The 13,294-nt window shown below is 29.4% G+C and overlaps 1 protein-coding gene and 1 long non-coding RNA gene across 2 annotated transcripts; one reads left to right on the forward strand and one right to left on the reverse strand.

The window, feature by feature from the left end:
- The first annotated feature begins 1,417 nt into the window (after nucleotides 1–1,417).
- On the forward strand, nucleotides 1,418–7,606 carry LOC148280012 (uncharacterized). The gene is made up of 3 exons (XR_015822729.1): nucleotides 1,418–1,509; nucleotides 2,733–2,918; nucleotides 6,776–7,606. It is a non-coding gene; the product is annotated as an uncharacterized LOC148280012 (long non-coding RNA).
- On the reverse strand, nucleotides 4,316–11,949 carry LOC148280013 (uncharacterized). Its single transcript, XM_088229078.1, has 4 exons — nucleotides 11,025–11,949; nucleotides 7,669–7,985; nucleotides 5,927–6,441; nucleotides 4,316–5,218 (listed from the first exon to the last, which is right to left on the reverse strand). The coding sequence occupies exons 1-3, from the start codon at nucleotides 11,087–11,089 to the stop codon at nucleotides 5,990–5,992; spliced, it is 834 nt and encodes a 277-aa protein (XP_088085204.1). The 5' UTR covers nucleotides 11,090–11,949; the 3' UTR covers nucleotides 4,316–5,218; nucleotides 5,927–5,989.
- Nucleotides 11,950–13,294: the final 1,345 nt, after the last annotated feature.

Here is a 13,294-nt window from a genome sequence, read left to right on the forward strand (position 1 = left end):
GTATCAAGAGTTGAAGCTTGACCCAAGTTTGAGATTGCAACTCTGTAAACTTGAGGCAAGTTTAAAGCAAACTTCCTAGTTAACATCCAACAAACTTGCACGATGTTGGTTTTTTACAAAAAAAACAAACATCATGCAAGTTTTTTTACAAAAAAAACAAACATCATGCAAAAAAACAAGAAAAGACAAAAAAAAACAACAAAAAAAAACAGAAAAAAAACAAAAAAAAACGAAACAAAAAAAAACACAAACCAAAAAAAAACAAAAAACACGAAGCTTCTTAAAAATATTAATATTAAATAAAATATCTTGTTATTATTACTCAGCATATTTATTTAGAATAAATAATAAAAATACGGGCTATTTTTGCCAAGAAAGTCAGATGATGTGATGTCAGATGTCAGATGATGTGATGTCAAATAATTCATGTCAATTGACGAGATCAGAGTCCGGTGCATTCTTTTGTCTCTCAACTCTGAAACAAATAAATAAAACTGTTTTATGACTTACTAGCTTTTCGACTAGCTTTTCGTTCTGTAAATAAAACATAATTCAATCAATCCAATTCAATAATAGTATAATGTTTGTGATATTTAATAATTAATCAGTTGAAACTGTTGTAAACATTATGCAGTGGATGAGATATTAATAATAGTCAAATTTATTCAAACTTACCTCAAAAGAACTTTGGACAAGGCGGTTTTGTCGGATGAGTTAATAGATGAGTGAGTGAGGATGTCGGACGGATTGTCAGTTCTAAAAAAACTCATTTTGGTTGTTTTTTCCTCGGTGGCATATCAATGTTTATCCTTTAAACTGAGTATTGATATTTAAACAATGTTAAAAGTATTAAAAATTACCCAAATAGAAAAGCCTGATTAATACTAATTTATCGGCAGCACTACGCACTAGATCTACATATAATCAATAATCCACAGAGTAAAACGGTGATTTTTCTATGACTGGAGAAGTGTTGCCAATCTCAATGTTATTTGGAATTAACAACTGTTTTAAAATAACGAATTTAATTCGGCGGCCTCTGTGGTGTAGTGGTTAAGACATTTGACTCACACACGGAAGGTTCTCGGTTCGATTCCCGGTGAGAACACAAAAATTAAATATGATTTTTCTTATGACTAGGTGTACCGTGCTGTTTTTCATTACTGTAATTGGGCCTCACGGCCTGTTGTGGTGCAAAAAAAATCGATCTTGTAGAAAAGTCCCTGGATTAAATATAACTGTTCAAATAAAAAAATTAATTAAAAAAATCATTCTCTCCATATTTTAATGTATATGGCAATGTGTTGATCATAATTCTATGACTTTCGGATTCTGAAACACCGTTATTGACATAACAAGTTTCCAGCAAGTTTTGCCAAAAATTGTCTCTTCAAACTTGTCGTAACAAGATTCCAGCAACTTTTGATAAAAACTTGTTGCGTCAAATTTTCCTTTTCAACCTTCCATTAATCTTAAATCAAGTTTGTACTAAGTTTCACTGCTATCCGGGTTGGTTCTCATGTTTATCATAAAATCACAAATATTGATTTTTTGCTGTTAGGAGCAATCTAAATATAATAATTAATCGGGAGTCCTGTAAAAAATATTTTTAAAAAAGAATAATCTGTCACTCAGAATAACGCTTCAAAAACCACACAGTCGTTAGATATTAAATATCCCGGCAGCCTTCGCGGTGAAGTGATTAAGACGCTTGACTCACGCATGGAAGGTTCCGGGTTGGATTCCTGGTAAGAACAAAAAAAATAATGTGATTAATGCTACTTTCTCTGCCTCTCTGGTATTATTATTATTTTTTTTTTAACAACACCACAAAGCAAATACTCACTCTTTTCCATTTTCTCAGCAAGCTACTTTTTCTGCATGTTTGTTATTTTTTTTTAATTCACCACAAAAAATCACATTTAAAGTTTTCGTATTCCCAAAAACCACACGAAAATCTGTCTTATTTAGATATTATTTTATAAGCAAAATAAAAACATTAAAATAACTGCTTTTCCTACTGCCATCTAGCGGCCAATCTGTGAAGCGTTAAAATATATACGCTTATAAGATTTTTGTTATTTTTTTTTGTTAATTGAAAAAAAAAGTGTTTTATAAGAATTTATACAAATATTTTATCTGCCATTTGAAATATATAAAAAAATACACACGGGTCTATCCGATAGCTAGTAAAAAATAATTGTAAAAATCTCAGGGATGAAAAAATCATATAAGGAGCATTTTAAATGCTTGGCATTGATTACAATATTGTAGAATGATTTGAGTAGTTATTATGATAAATAACAATATCTTTGGTTAAATAATTGAAATGGTTTTTTGTCACTTCAAAACTCTCACATCGGCCAGAAAATATCTATTATAGACATTATTTACAATGTTACTTTTAAAAGATGAAAGAATATAAGTAAGCGGCACACTTAAGCAGGCAGGTTTAATCTGGTGAATGTTATACAGTGTGTAAAGTGTCACTTAAACCAGCCAATGACAGGTTATAAGCCCTGTAAATGCCTATACTTCCATAATTTTTTTTGTCTTGCGGTGTATATGTATTTTTCTTATATTATTTATGGTTTTAAATTTCACATTATAAAATTATAGGTTTCTAATAGGTTGAACTAAAATAATCAAATTTTTTGCCCAGAAGACATTTTTCCTTCTGATTTAAATCAATAGAAATAATAAGTTTTAAAAATTAATTTTGGAATTTACAGTTCAATTGATGAATGTCAATAATCACCTCCCGTAAAAAGAAAACCATCCCTAAAGGACGTTACACCACTGGCTGAAGACACTGGGTGATTAATCGATCTATTGATCTCTGTCTCACTGGATTTCACCCTAACCAAAGTATTAAAATTTACTCTCATTGGAGAAAACAACACGTTAATCTGAAATAGGTTAGTCCAATTTTTATACATCTTTGTTAATTTTAAAATATTAGCAGTCTTTTTTTTCATCAGAAATGGTTTTTTTTGCTGGCTATTTTTTTGTTTAAACAATAAAAATATTTGCTTTTTTATGATTTACCTAAACATTTCAATTCTCGAGGCCATTTTCAACGAGTAGTAAATAACTCACTATTAGAAAATAGGAACCAAGTTGTGGTAGAGCAGGGTGTGAAACTTGGGCCCCTGATCCGTGAGTCCAAAAGCCACATTCCCAGAATATACAACGCATGGTATGGAACCCTAACTGGAGTACCATCAGCTTAAATAAACTCAGTTATTATATTCGTAGCACTTTTGAATTAATTCTGCTGACAGATTCACTTCAGCAATCGATCAACAGCCAAAGTTGTCTTTTTTCTTACCTGAACCCTTTTTTTCGCTTTAGACATGCAGCATATTTTTAGTTTTCCACACAAATTAATATTGTAGTTCGACTATATCGAATCGAACGTCCTAAGGCTCTAGAACTAAGTTTTTGTGACACCAAAGTAAGAATAAAATGGTTGAATTTCTTCACTCTTCCCATGGTTTTGACTAAACTATTTTTAACAAGTTATCCAATGTGTAGCACATTGATATTCACGCTGAAACTAAATTACATATTTATAAAGGAAGATTAATTACACGTATTAAAAAAATTACAGCAAATCATTTTTAGGAATCCTTATTTCCCACTATTAAATGACTGAAAACATTTCAATGCTCACTACCGTATAATCATAAAATAAAACATGTTTTTTAAAAAGAATAAATTTTATTATCCTTAAATTTATAAGTTAAAAATTAGTAAAGCTTCTACGTAAAAAAAATAATATTTTTTTGTTAATATCTATGAGTTAGATTAGAATTCAAAATATAAAATGATAATTACATACCTAATTCATGCTAAAATAAATTTTCACTGGTCCACTTTCATAGCAAAACAAAGAACATTAAGTGAAGACTTTTTCCTATTATATTGTTTATCAATGTGCAAAATGTCGTGAAAGATTAATATTTTAAAAAATAACATTATTTTGTACATTTCACCATAGATCACAAAGAGTACGGACACCCTCGTCCAATTTTCATGACTTAATGTACTGGACACATTGTTAAAAGCAGCAAAAGATTGTATAAGTTGGTAATAAGTAGTAGTTTATAGACTAAATGACTTGTTATAATACTAATTTTGCCTTTTAGTAACCAGCCAATGGTAGGTTAAGCCCTGTAAATGGCTAGATATCCATGTTACCTTCTTCCAAATATTCACCTTCACTGTTGTAATATGTTAAACTTCATATTTGAACTAAACAACAATTAGTAGCAAATGAAGTTTTGTTTTTTTTTATTTGTTAAAAGCATAATTTTATTTTTTTATGTATTGTACTATCTCCGCCTGTGAAATCACAACTTCTCTTCAGCGAGTTGTCCTGATTGGTGAGATGGCCTCCCGGTAACCGGAAATCTACCACAACCATTGGTCGATTTTGGAGAACTAGTGACGTCATTCAAAGTACTTCATTTATATTAAAACCACTTTTATGAATTTTTTATACATTTTCGAGAAACTTCACCATACAATTAAATGCTCCAATTTTTTACCGTATCTAAGAAAACATTTTTTGCATCCAATTTCCCATAGCACTGATCTTCCTCATTGGCTCTACTTTAATAGAAAATTTGTGCAACTAATTTCAGAATCATCGGTAGACTACAATATTTTGTGCTCTCATGAAATAATTAAAAAATACAGCTATCATCCTTTTTTTCTTTTTAAATATTTATTTGTATATTTTAAATTCAGTTTCCATTCGATTTGTTTTTTTTCTGTTCCATTACACAATATTGCTTGTATACCTATATGCATATCTCTTTTGTTAATACTGAGCTTTAATTTTTAACACTATAATTTACTCTATGAAAACAACGATAAATTGGCATAAATAAACAAATACGTATTGGGAGCACTTGTGGTGAATAACTAAGACGCTTGCTTCACGCATGCGGGTTTTGGGTTCGATTTCCGATGAGACGACATTAAATGTGATTATTCTCAAGCCTGGTAATTCTGCACTGTTTTTATGCTTCTGACATATAACTGTTTTTGCCAAAAAAAAAACTAATCCACAATAATTAATTGGTGATTAAAAAGGTTCATTTTAAACCATTAAAAAAATTACAATAGGACTAAAATATGATGGTTTCAATGTTGTAACTGTCCCTTTAGTGTAGTACAATGCGGAATAATAATTGTGAAAAAGATTGACCTGAAAATAAAGATTAATCATTAGTTTGGCAAAATAAAATTAAAATTGGAATTTCGATGAACAAAACAATAAATTATTTCTGGATTTTCCTTTCCTCCCAGATTTTTATTTTAGGTTTTAAAAATTGATTTTTAAATAGTAATAAAAAAACGAACTTGAAACCAACAGAATATTTTGTTTTGGAGACAAAATGTTAGGACTGGAGTTTACATAATACTGAACATTTTAATTTCTTTGATATCTCAGTTTCGGTCTCAGTCAGGGTCTACTATATGACAATAAATTCAAATGAACTAAAGTATACGCAATTGTTTAGTCATTAATAAAATACGAGCGGAATATAAGCTTTGAGGAAAACATGTGGCCCATGATCTGCAGTTGTGACCTGTGATAGTGTCGCAAACTCCTGTTCAGGTGGTTTGAGTTTCCAAATAATAGAGTTTATTATGACTTACCGAAAATGGCCCCAAAATTGTAATATTTAAATTAATCATAAGGATGAATATATTTAAAAAAATACTAAATGAAAACAAAATACTATTGTTATATCATAAAAATACTAAGTCCACTATTCTTTCATACTGCGTGTGGTGATAATTAATTTATATTTGATGTTTTACTTTATCTTGCATTTAAAAAAATATTGTACAATGTGTGCAAAAAAGAAACATTTATATATTGTGTTCTAATAACGGAAAATTTACATACATAAATAAATAATGACTTGTTTAATGCCATTAGAGACCTGCATGCATAATAACCAGGCCAATTTTAGTAAAACATCCTTCTTCCAGTGTGTATTCCCCTACGGTAGTTTTCGATGCTTTCATTAGTAGCCTTTTCCTGAGCATCTATTATATCTTGCCTCTGAGTGGTTTTTATTTCTAAAGCCATTTCTTTCTCCGATGCTTCTTCTTGCATTTCTTTTTCTAAAGCCCGTTTCTTCTCTAAAGCATCTTTTTTTTCTCTTTCAATAGCTTCATACTCCCATTTTGACATTTCATCAACCTCACCAAACTTTCTACTTTCATGACCATTTAAAAGATCAATAGACATTTTCCTTTCTTTCACTGAAGCATCATAGTCATCACTATCTTTCTCGTTGATTTCTAAAGCATTCATAGCAGATTCATGAAAGCCATGGCCGAGAGAATTCATCATATGAGAGATATGACCAGTGTAACCGACAATAGGTGGATACCTAGAAGACCTTGTTTGGTTTCCTAAAAAAAAATAATTAAAGTGTTATAAAATACTTTTGAACTAAGCAATTTACACTAAAATACAATATCTTTATTGAAAACGAAGCTTGGACTATGAACAATTTGTTATAAATTATAAAAATCTGGACAATGCAGTAAATAATAGGATTAAAATATTATTATACTGACAAATCTATTCCATTGACAAGTCTAGTAGGTATGGTAAATTACAAATAGCAATTTTCACTTTGACATATGCAAGTTATTAAAATGCTGAAAGGGATTAAGTCATAAAACAGAAGTCAATAACATATTTTTATAGACATAAAAAAAGGAAATATTACATTGTTGATAGGTTTTGACTTTACTGCAATTGCCGGGATAAATAAGGCCAAGCAAGTGACACATATCAAAGAAGAAAAAAACAATTTTATTGGACATGGTAATATTGTTTTATATATTTTGTAAAATCGTGCATGAAAGGGTTCAATTAACATCGGGCAAGTAGTCAAAACAAATTCAATACATTTTCAAATCTTTGTTAAAAGTCCTGCAAAAATTCTACATTTACATCTAAGCGAAGTGAACTCCTCACAAAATTGAAATTTTCAAATAATTATGATTTTGCAGAATGAGTTTTCTGAGTTATTGTACTGTGTGTTGTTTACCCTATTTTCCGATGTTTCGGATCGCATTATAACGTTCCATACTAAGTATCAGTTCCGTTCCAAGTATTTTTAGACATATTTTCTAATTCTTAATACTAATTATGCAAGATCAAAAAGAGTTTTGGTCCAGTAGTTTCCAGTAGTTCATCCGGCTGAACCAAATAAAAAAATTTTCAATTTTTATACTTCTTCTTTTACCAGGTAGTAATTCATGATGAATCTCACCCACGTGATAAAGGTTTCAGCTCTTTTACTTCACAAAAGTCAACAGATGGAAGAGTTGAGGAAATGTGGATGTTCAAACATGGGCAGAATGGTGAATGTTACACAGTGTGTAAAGTGGCCACTTAAACCAGCCAATGACAGGTCATAAGCCCTGTAAATGCCTAGACTTCCATATTCCCTTCTCAAAAATTTTTCCCTCTCTGTTGAAATGAATTTATATATTTTACATGTTTATCTTACAGAAAATGCGTCATTTTTTTGGTATTTTTTAAACCTTTTTGTATGACTTAATTGGTTACAATTTCTAGTGGGCATTCTAGTACAAAAAAAAACAAATTTGTTGAAATTCTCTTGCCTTCAAATTCCTTGTTTTTGTGACGAATTGGCGAGTTTTCCACGTTTTCATAATTATTGAATTTAATTTCCGAATTACTTCGGGAACGGTTTTTTCTGTACTCTTCCTGTCTGTCACTAAACTCGGACATGCTATCATCAGCAGCTTTGTCGTAAGATGTTCCATATTTGTAAGCTATTCCAGGAATAAATCCAGTGTACCCCATAATGTGTCTGTTTCCTGGAGAACTAAAGTCATAATCCGATTTGTGATTTTCCTTCAACGAAGCCACAGGTGCGGGCATGGAAGTATCAGATGTGCCGCCGTTATCAGGCAAGCTGAAATAAACACATACTATTAAAAATCATAGGACAATTAGATAATATCACTTAATTTGCCATTTCCACGGTAACCTTTTTGATCAGTCTATTGCAAGTCATTTGATATATGGTAAGATTGCTATAAACTTGTTAAATTAAATACTGATGGAATGAATTAATAAACTTTGACATACTGTAAGGGTTATTATATAAAATCATTTTATTGATATTCCAAGAGATTTTAACATTCTGGGCAAAAAAACCGTTTTTAAAAAGAATCAAAGCATCAAATTACAAATTTTGTGTTATTTGTCTTAAATTCTATGTTAAATTATGTCTTCAATAGCCTTTTTTTAAAACAAAATATTTAAGCACAAATCATTTTTTATGGAGTGTTTAGTTATTTTTAAAAAAATAATATGCCGGTTGCAAATAATTCATTTCTACAGTATGTTTTCAGCAAAATTTTAATGCCGTTCGAATGGCTGATATACTATAATTTAGCTAAAAACATATTGCAGATATTAAGTAATTACCATCAAAATATTATTCCTAAAAAAAGACAAACCATAGTTTCATAAAAAGGGGTTTGAATTAAACTATTTAAATTTTTTAAAACGATTATTGAAGGCATAATTTAGTCTTTAAATAAAATGCCACAAAAAACTCTAGTATGACTCATTTCAAGGAATAGGTTGAATTTCGAGTCACCCTATATTTATTGTAAGTTAAAAATAATCATAAGTCTATAAATACGCAAATATGTACCTATCGCAGGTATACAACTGCTATATTACTATAATATGAAGGTATTTCAATCAATCAAGAAAAATATATTTTTATTGTATCAATACCATTTATATATTCTGCTGATTTACACATCCGATCTATTAAATTATATTTATATCCAAACATAATGAAAAAAAAACATTTAGTTTTAATATATTTATTAAATAATATAATTTACAATTTTTTACTTTATCATCCCTGCATAAATAAATTAATATATTTTATCATTATCATTACCTTCTCTCAGTAATCAGTCATTTGATAATCTAATGACTATTTTACATTATGGCTATAGTAACCTTAGTCAAATTCTTTTTTTTAAATTATGAACAATCCCATTAGCTATTTACAAACATGACAGAGTAGTTCAATAAACTCAAACTTCAAAGCCAGTGTATTTTATTTGTCATGTGAAATATTTTTATGGATTAGCATCATCTCAATAAGTTTTCCATTTTGTATAAGGTTGAAGTTGAATATTTTTTTATTATTTTAAACTTTTATCAAATAAAAAGGTTCATTCCTATACACTTAGTCTAATTTTTACTGGATTGGTGAGAATGTTATATATTTACTTATATACTGCTAAACATACTAAAACTCATAATAACTTGACTTGTGAACACGAGATGTGTAAGAAAGTATAAATATCACAATAGTAGCCATAAAAATAGAGAAAAAAATAATAAAAACTGGATATGAAATTGATATATCTTGAGTTTCATTAGTTACTTTCACATTGTTTCTGAAAAATGTAAATAAATATATTAATCTTTGTAAAATCTTAAACATATTAATCTTCTTAGAATAAAAGGGAAAGTTTTTTTTTATAATGATTTATTTAGATATGTATATATTTAGATTAGATAATCATAATACCATGACCACCACGCAAAGAGTAATTATTGTACTGGCTACCGTGTACTAGGTAAAGTGATTGATTATCTTGCCTTCATGTTATGGATGGTTGGTAGTATGCTGCAGTTGATTTACCAATGTAGAGCCCAATAAACCATTATGTGCAGATGGGAATAAGATAATCAAATGCAGATGGTAGGGTAGATACCGTATTTTGCAGACGATAGGATGCATCGGACCAAAAGACGCACCACAATTTTGGTTGAATTTTCAGTGTAAAAAAGTGCATCTTATGGTCTAAAAAATACGGTAATTAAGGGGCTGAGTAAAATGTTTGATATTTTTATTTCAATGGTTTCTCGAGCAACATAATCTTTTGAAATATCATCATCATAATTAAATAGGGTTGTGGTCCCGTGGCTAGTGTCGCAGACTTTCGTCGTATCAGAGTTCTGAGGTTTGAAGGAAAGTAAAAAAAATACACATTGAAAAATTAAGAAAGTAAAATAAGCCTACAATTTTGAATAAAACTCTATCTTTAATTTTTTCATACTCAAAAATAATTTTAGATTCGTATCAATCTACTCACAAAAACAGATGGAGGAATTGAAAAAATATGGATATTAAAACATGGACAGATTGGTGAATGGCCAATAACAGTTCACGAGACCTGTAAATGCCTAGACTAGTATATCAATTACCTTCCAAAAAATATATAATATAAATGATACGAATCTAAAATTATTTTTGAGTATGAAAAAATTAAAAATAGATTTTTATTCAAAATTGTAGGCTTATTTTACTTTCTTAATTTTTCAATGTGTATTTTTTTTTACTTTCCTTCAAACCTCAGAACTCTGATACGACGAAAGTCTGCGACACTAGCCACGGGACCACAACCCAATTCCACAACAATTTTTCAAATGTTTTTGACAACTTTGTAAATAACAATTAGCACAATGCTATGAACATGAACTAAACCCACACCCACAAACCGTTTTTGTTTAGGTAAGGATCAGGATCACAAATGGATTATTAATATAGATACCTCAACCACACTTAGGTATGTATCTACAATAATTCATAATAAATATATTATGTAGGTGCAATGTCTTTAAGTGTAAATAGATAAACTTCCTACACACATTTTCAAGGTTGGTGGCATTATTCATTGTTATTTATGCGGCTGTAACTATGCGTAATAATCGTCCTGCTGTGGTTTCGAGGCTCAAATAGTCTTATGTAAACTGTATATATTAAAATAATTTTGAATGGCCATTTTGATACCACAGAAAGCGAGCAGTAAGACGACATTTCCATTGAACTCGAGTAAAATTATCAAATACAAAATAATAAATTATGTCCAGTATATACAATAATAAACTGCATGAATAATAAATGTATTTTTACCTTCCTGTCCTTCCTGATAAACGGTTTCTTTGAAGATGATCTTCTTGTTTGTCAGTATACCACATTCTTAAAATGTGTAGATTGCAATATAAAAGTATTTCGTTATTAAATGTACCTACGCTGCAAAAAGGATTCCAACAAAATATCACCTCAAAACAATATCTTTGTGATATGTAGCGATCTGAGTTTTTGTTTATAATGAAAGTTGTTGAAATGAAGAAGTCTAAAGAACACTTTTCAAAAACCGTAAAATACTTTTAAATCAAAACTCAAAACCAAAACGTCTTATAGATGTAGGTCACTGCGTAGGTACCTAGAACCTACCTACTGGAAATTAATATCGCCCGATTGACTCAGTAACCATTTAATTCCAATAAGTAGGGAATGCAAAAAAATGGAAATTCGCTTGCGAAAACACAATCGAAACACTCGAAGCTTCTTTCTGATTTTTCCGGCCGTCTGTGCGTCAACCGAGTCAAATTAACTGCCGCAAACTGTCGCACTTCGCGACGCCGTTCGTCAGCGTTTGTCGGATCATTCCAGAAGCTTTTAGACTTAATTTAGAGTCCGTTGGAAGCAAATGCACTTGATTTTTTTGTAATGTGTATTACCTATTAATATTTATCTATATTTTGTATATTCTTACAATTAAAAGGCTTCTCTTTATAATACTTTCATAGCATTTTTTTCTAATGTTTTTTTGTGTTTTCAAAACATGAAATAAAATACGAATAACAAAAAAGTTTGAATGGTTAAAACAAAAATAAACTTTGCGCACATTTAGAAAAAATAATGAACTCAAGAAGCTGTTAAATAATATATATTAAAACGGTATTGCCAAGAATTCATGCAGACATACAAAATTTTTGCAAAAATTTGTATGATATTCTATTTCGAGTTGTATTATTGTATTTGTCAAAGAAAGAGGCTAACTAATGTTTTTTTCAATAAATATTTTTTTTTGAAACGTCTGCTGACGTTTGAGCGACCCCAAAGTACTTACTTGGAAGTACACAAAATAAACTACAAAATATAGATTACTTGAAGGTATTCCAATTTAGAACATATTATATGCGATAATGGTTGATAATGACAAATAGATGACACTTAATCAATTTTTAGATCTATTAAAATAATTAAATACTAATAATGTTTACATAATTTAAATCCCATTTTCTTCCACTAGAACGATTTTTTTTTCTTATTCTACATATATACTTTCATTACCATATACTTATATTGCTCTTCAATTATTCTAAACTGAATGTCAATAAAACAATAAGGAACTGTAAAAAATATTTTTTGAGACAATAAAAATAAAAATAAGAGCCTCTCAAAAAAAATTGAAAACCAACACCTACTAGATGAACGGTCTTTGGTATTGACAAAATAAAGGAGGTCACTACCGTTGTTTAAATGGAAATACTAGAAATATAAGACTTTCGGGGTTGTAAAACTGAGTAACCTACAATTTTGTAAAAATTCCAGAAAACGCAATACTGTTAAAAAATGATTTCTCGTTGCAATAAATATGTTCGACCTAAATAATATATAAATAACCTGCTAATTTCAAAATTACAATTCAATCGTTAATTTCGAAAATAACCAAAGCAAATATATTTATAATATCTATTAAAACCATACTGGAAGGTAAAAATTACGTCCATGCAAGACGAACTAGTTTTATTTTTAAAGTTTTGATGCCTATGACAATGAAATATCAATTTAAATAGATTCACTTTTTTCAGGAGTATTTTTAAATTTTTTTAAATTGATTGAATTAAAATTTTGCTCGTTTTTGAAATTAATGATTAATTGCAAAATCTTTTGCTATTTTGTTTTTACACAATGAAGAATAGTCTTTTGGCTTTACACTATTTTAAACAACGTTGAAATTTTGTAAAAATTACCTTCATAGTGTCACTTTGCATTGTTTTATTTATGTTGATAAAAGTATTAATTAAGAACTGGAAAATTATGCCAATTTGACTACGACATCAATTAAAAACTTGTATGCCAACGCTAAATAAGTAAATGGCATAATTATGTCTTATTGTAAAATATAATTTACAATAAAACTGGTGTCGCCTGTTTAAAAAGTTTGTATTTCGACTTTTTATGTTTTCAACTCTATTTTGACATACTCTAAAATACAAACTTGATTTGCTCAGACAAAGTAGAAAGGTGTTTAAGGAAATCAGAAAAAAAACAAGGAATAAAACTTGACATTGGCCAGAATATCCCAGTTTGGAGGTCAAAACGCAACAAAA

This window comes from Micrasema longulum, unplaced genomic scaffold, assembly GCF_059751315.1.
Source record: "Micrasema longulum isolate JH-2025_06_02 unplaced genomic scaffold, ASM5975131v1 h1tg000632l, whole genome shotgun sequence".
NCBI lineage: Eukaryota > Metazoa > Arthropoda > Insecta > Trichoptera > Brachycentridae > Micrasema > Micrasema longulum.

Excerpts from the sequence above, each read along its gene's own strand:
- LOC148280013 (XM_088229078.1), bottom strand. The coding sequence starts at position 11,089 with ATGTGGTATACTGACAAACAAGAAGATCATCTTCAAAGAAACCGTTTA. Across the intron at positions 7,986-11,024 it reads TTATCAGGAAGGACAGGAAG|CTTGCCTGATAACGGCGGCA; the intron begins GTAAAAATACAT and ends TGTTTATTTCAG. Across the intron at positions 6,442-7,668 it reads CAAAAACAAGGAATTTGAAG|GAAACCAAACAAGGTCTTCT; the intron begins GCAAGAGAATTT and ends ATTTTTTTTTAG.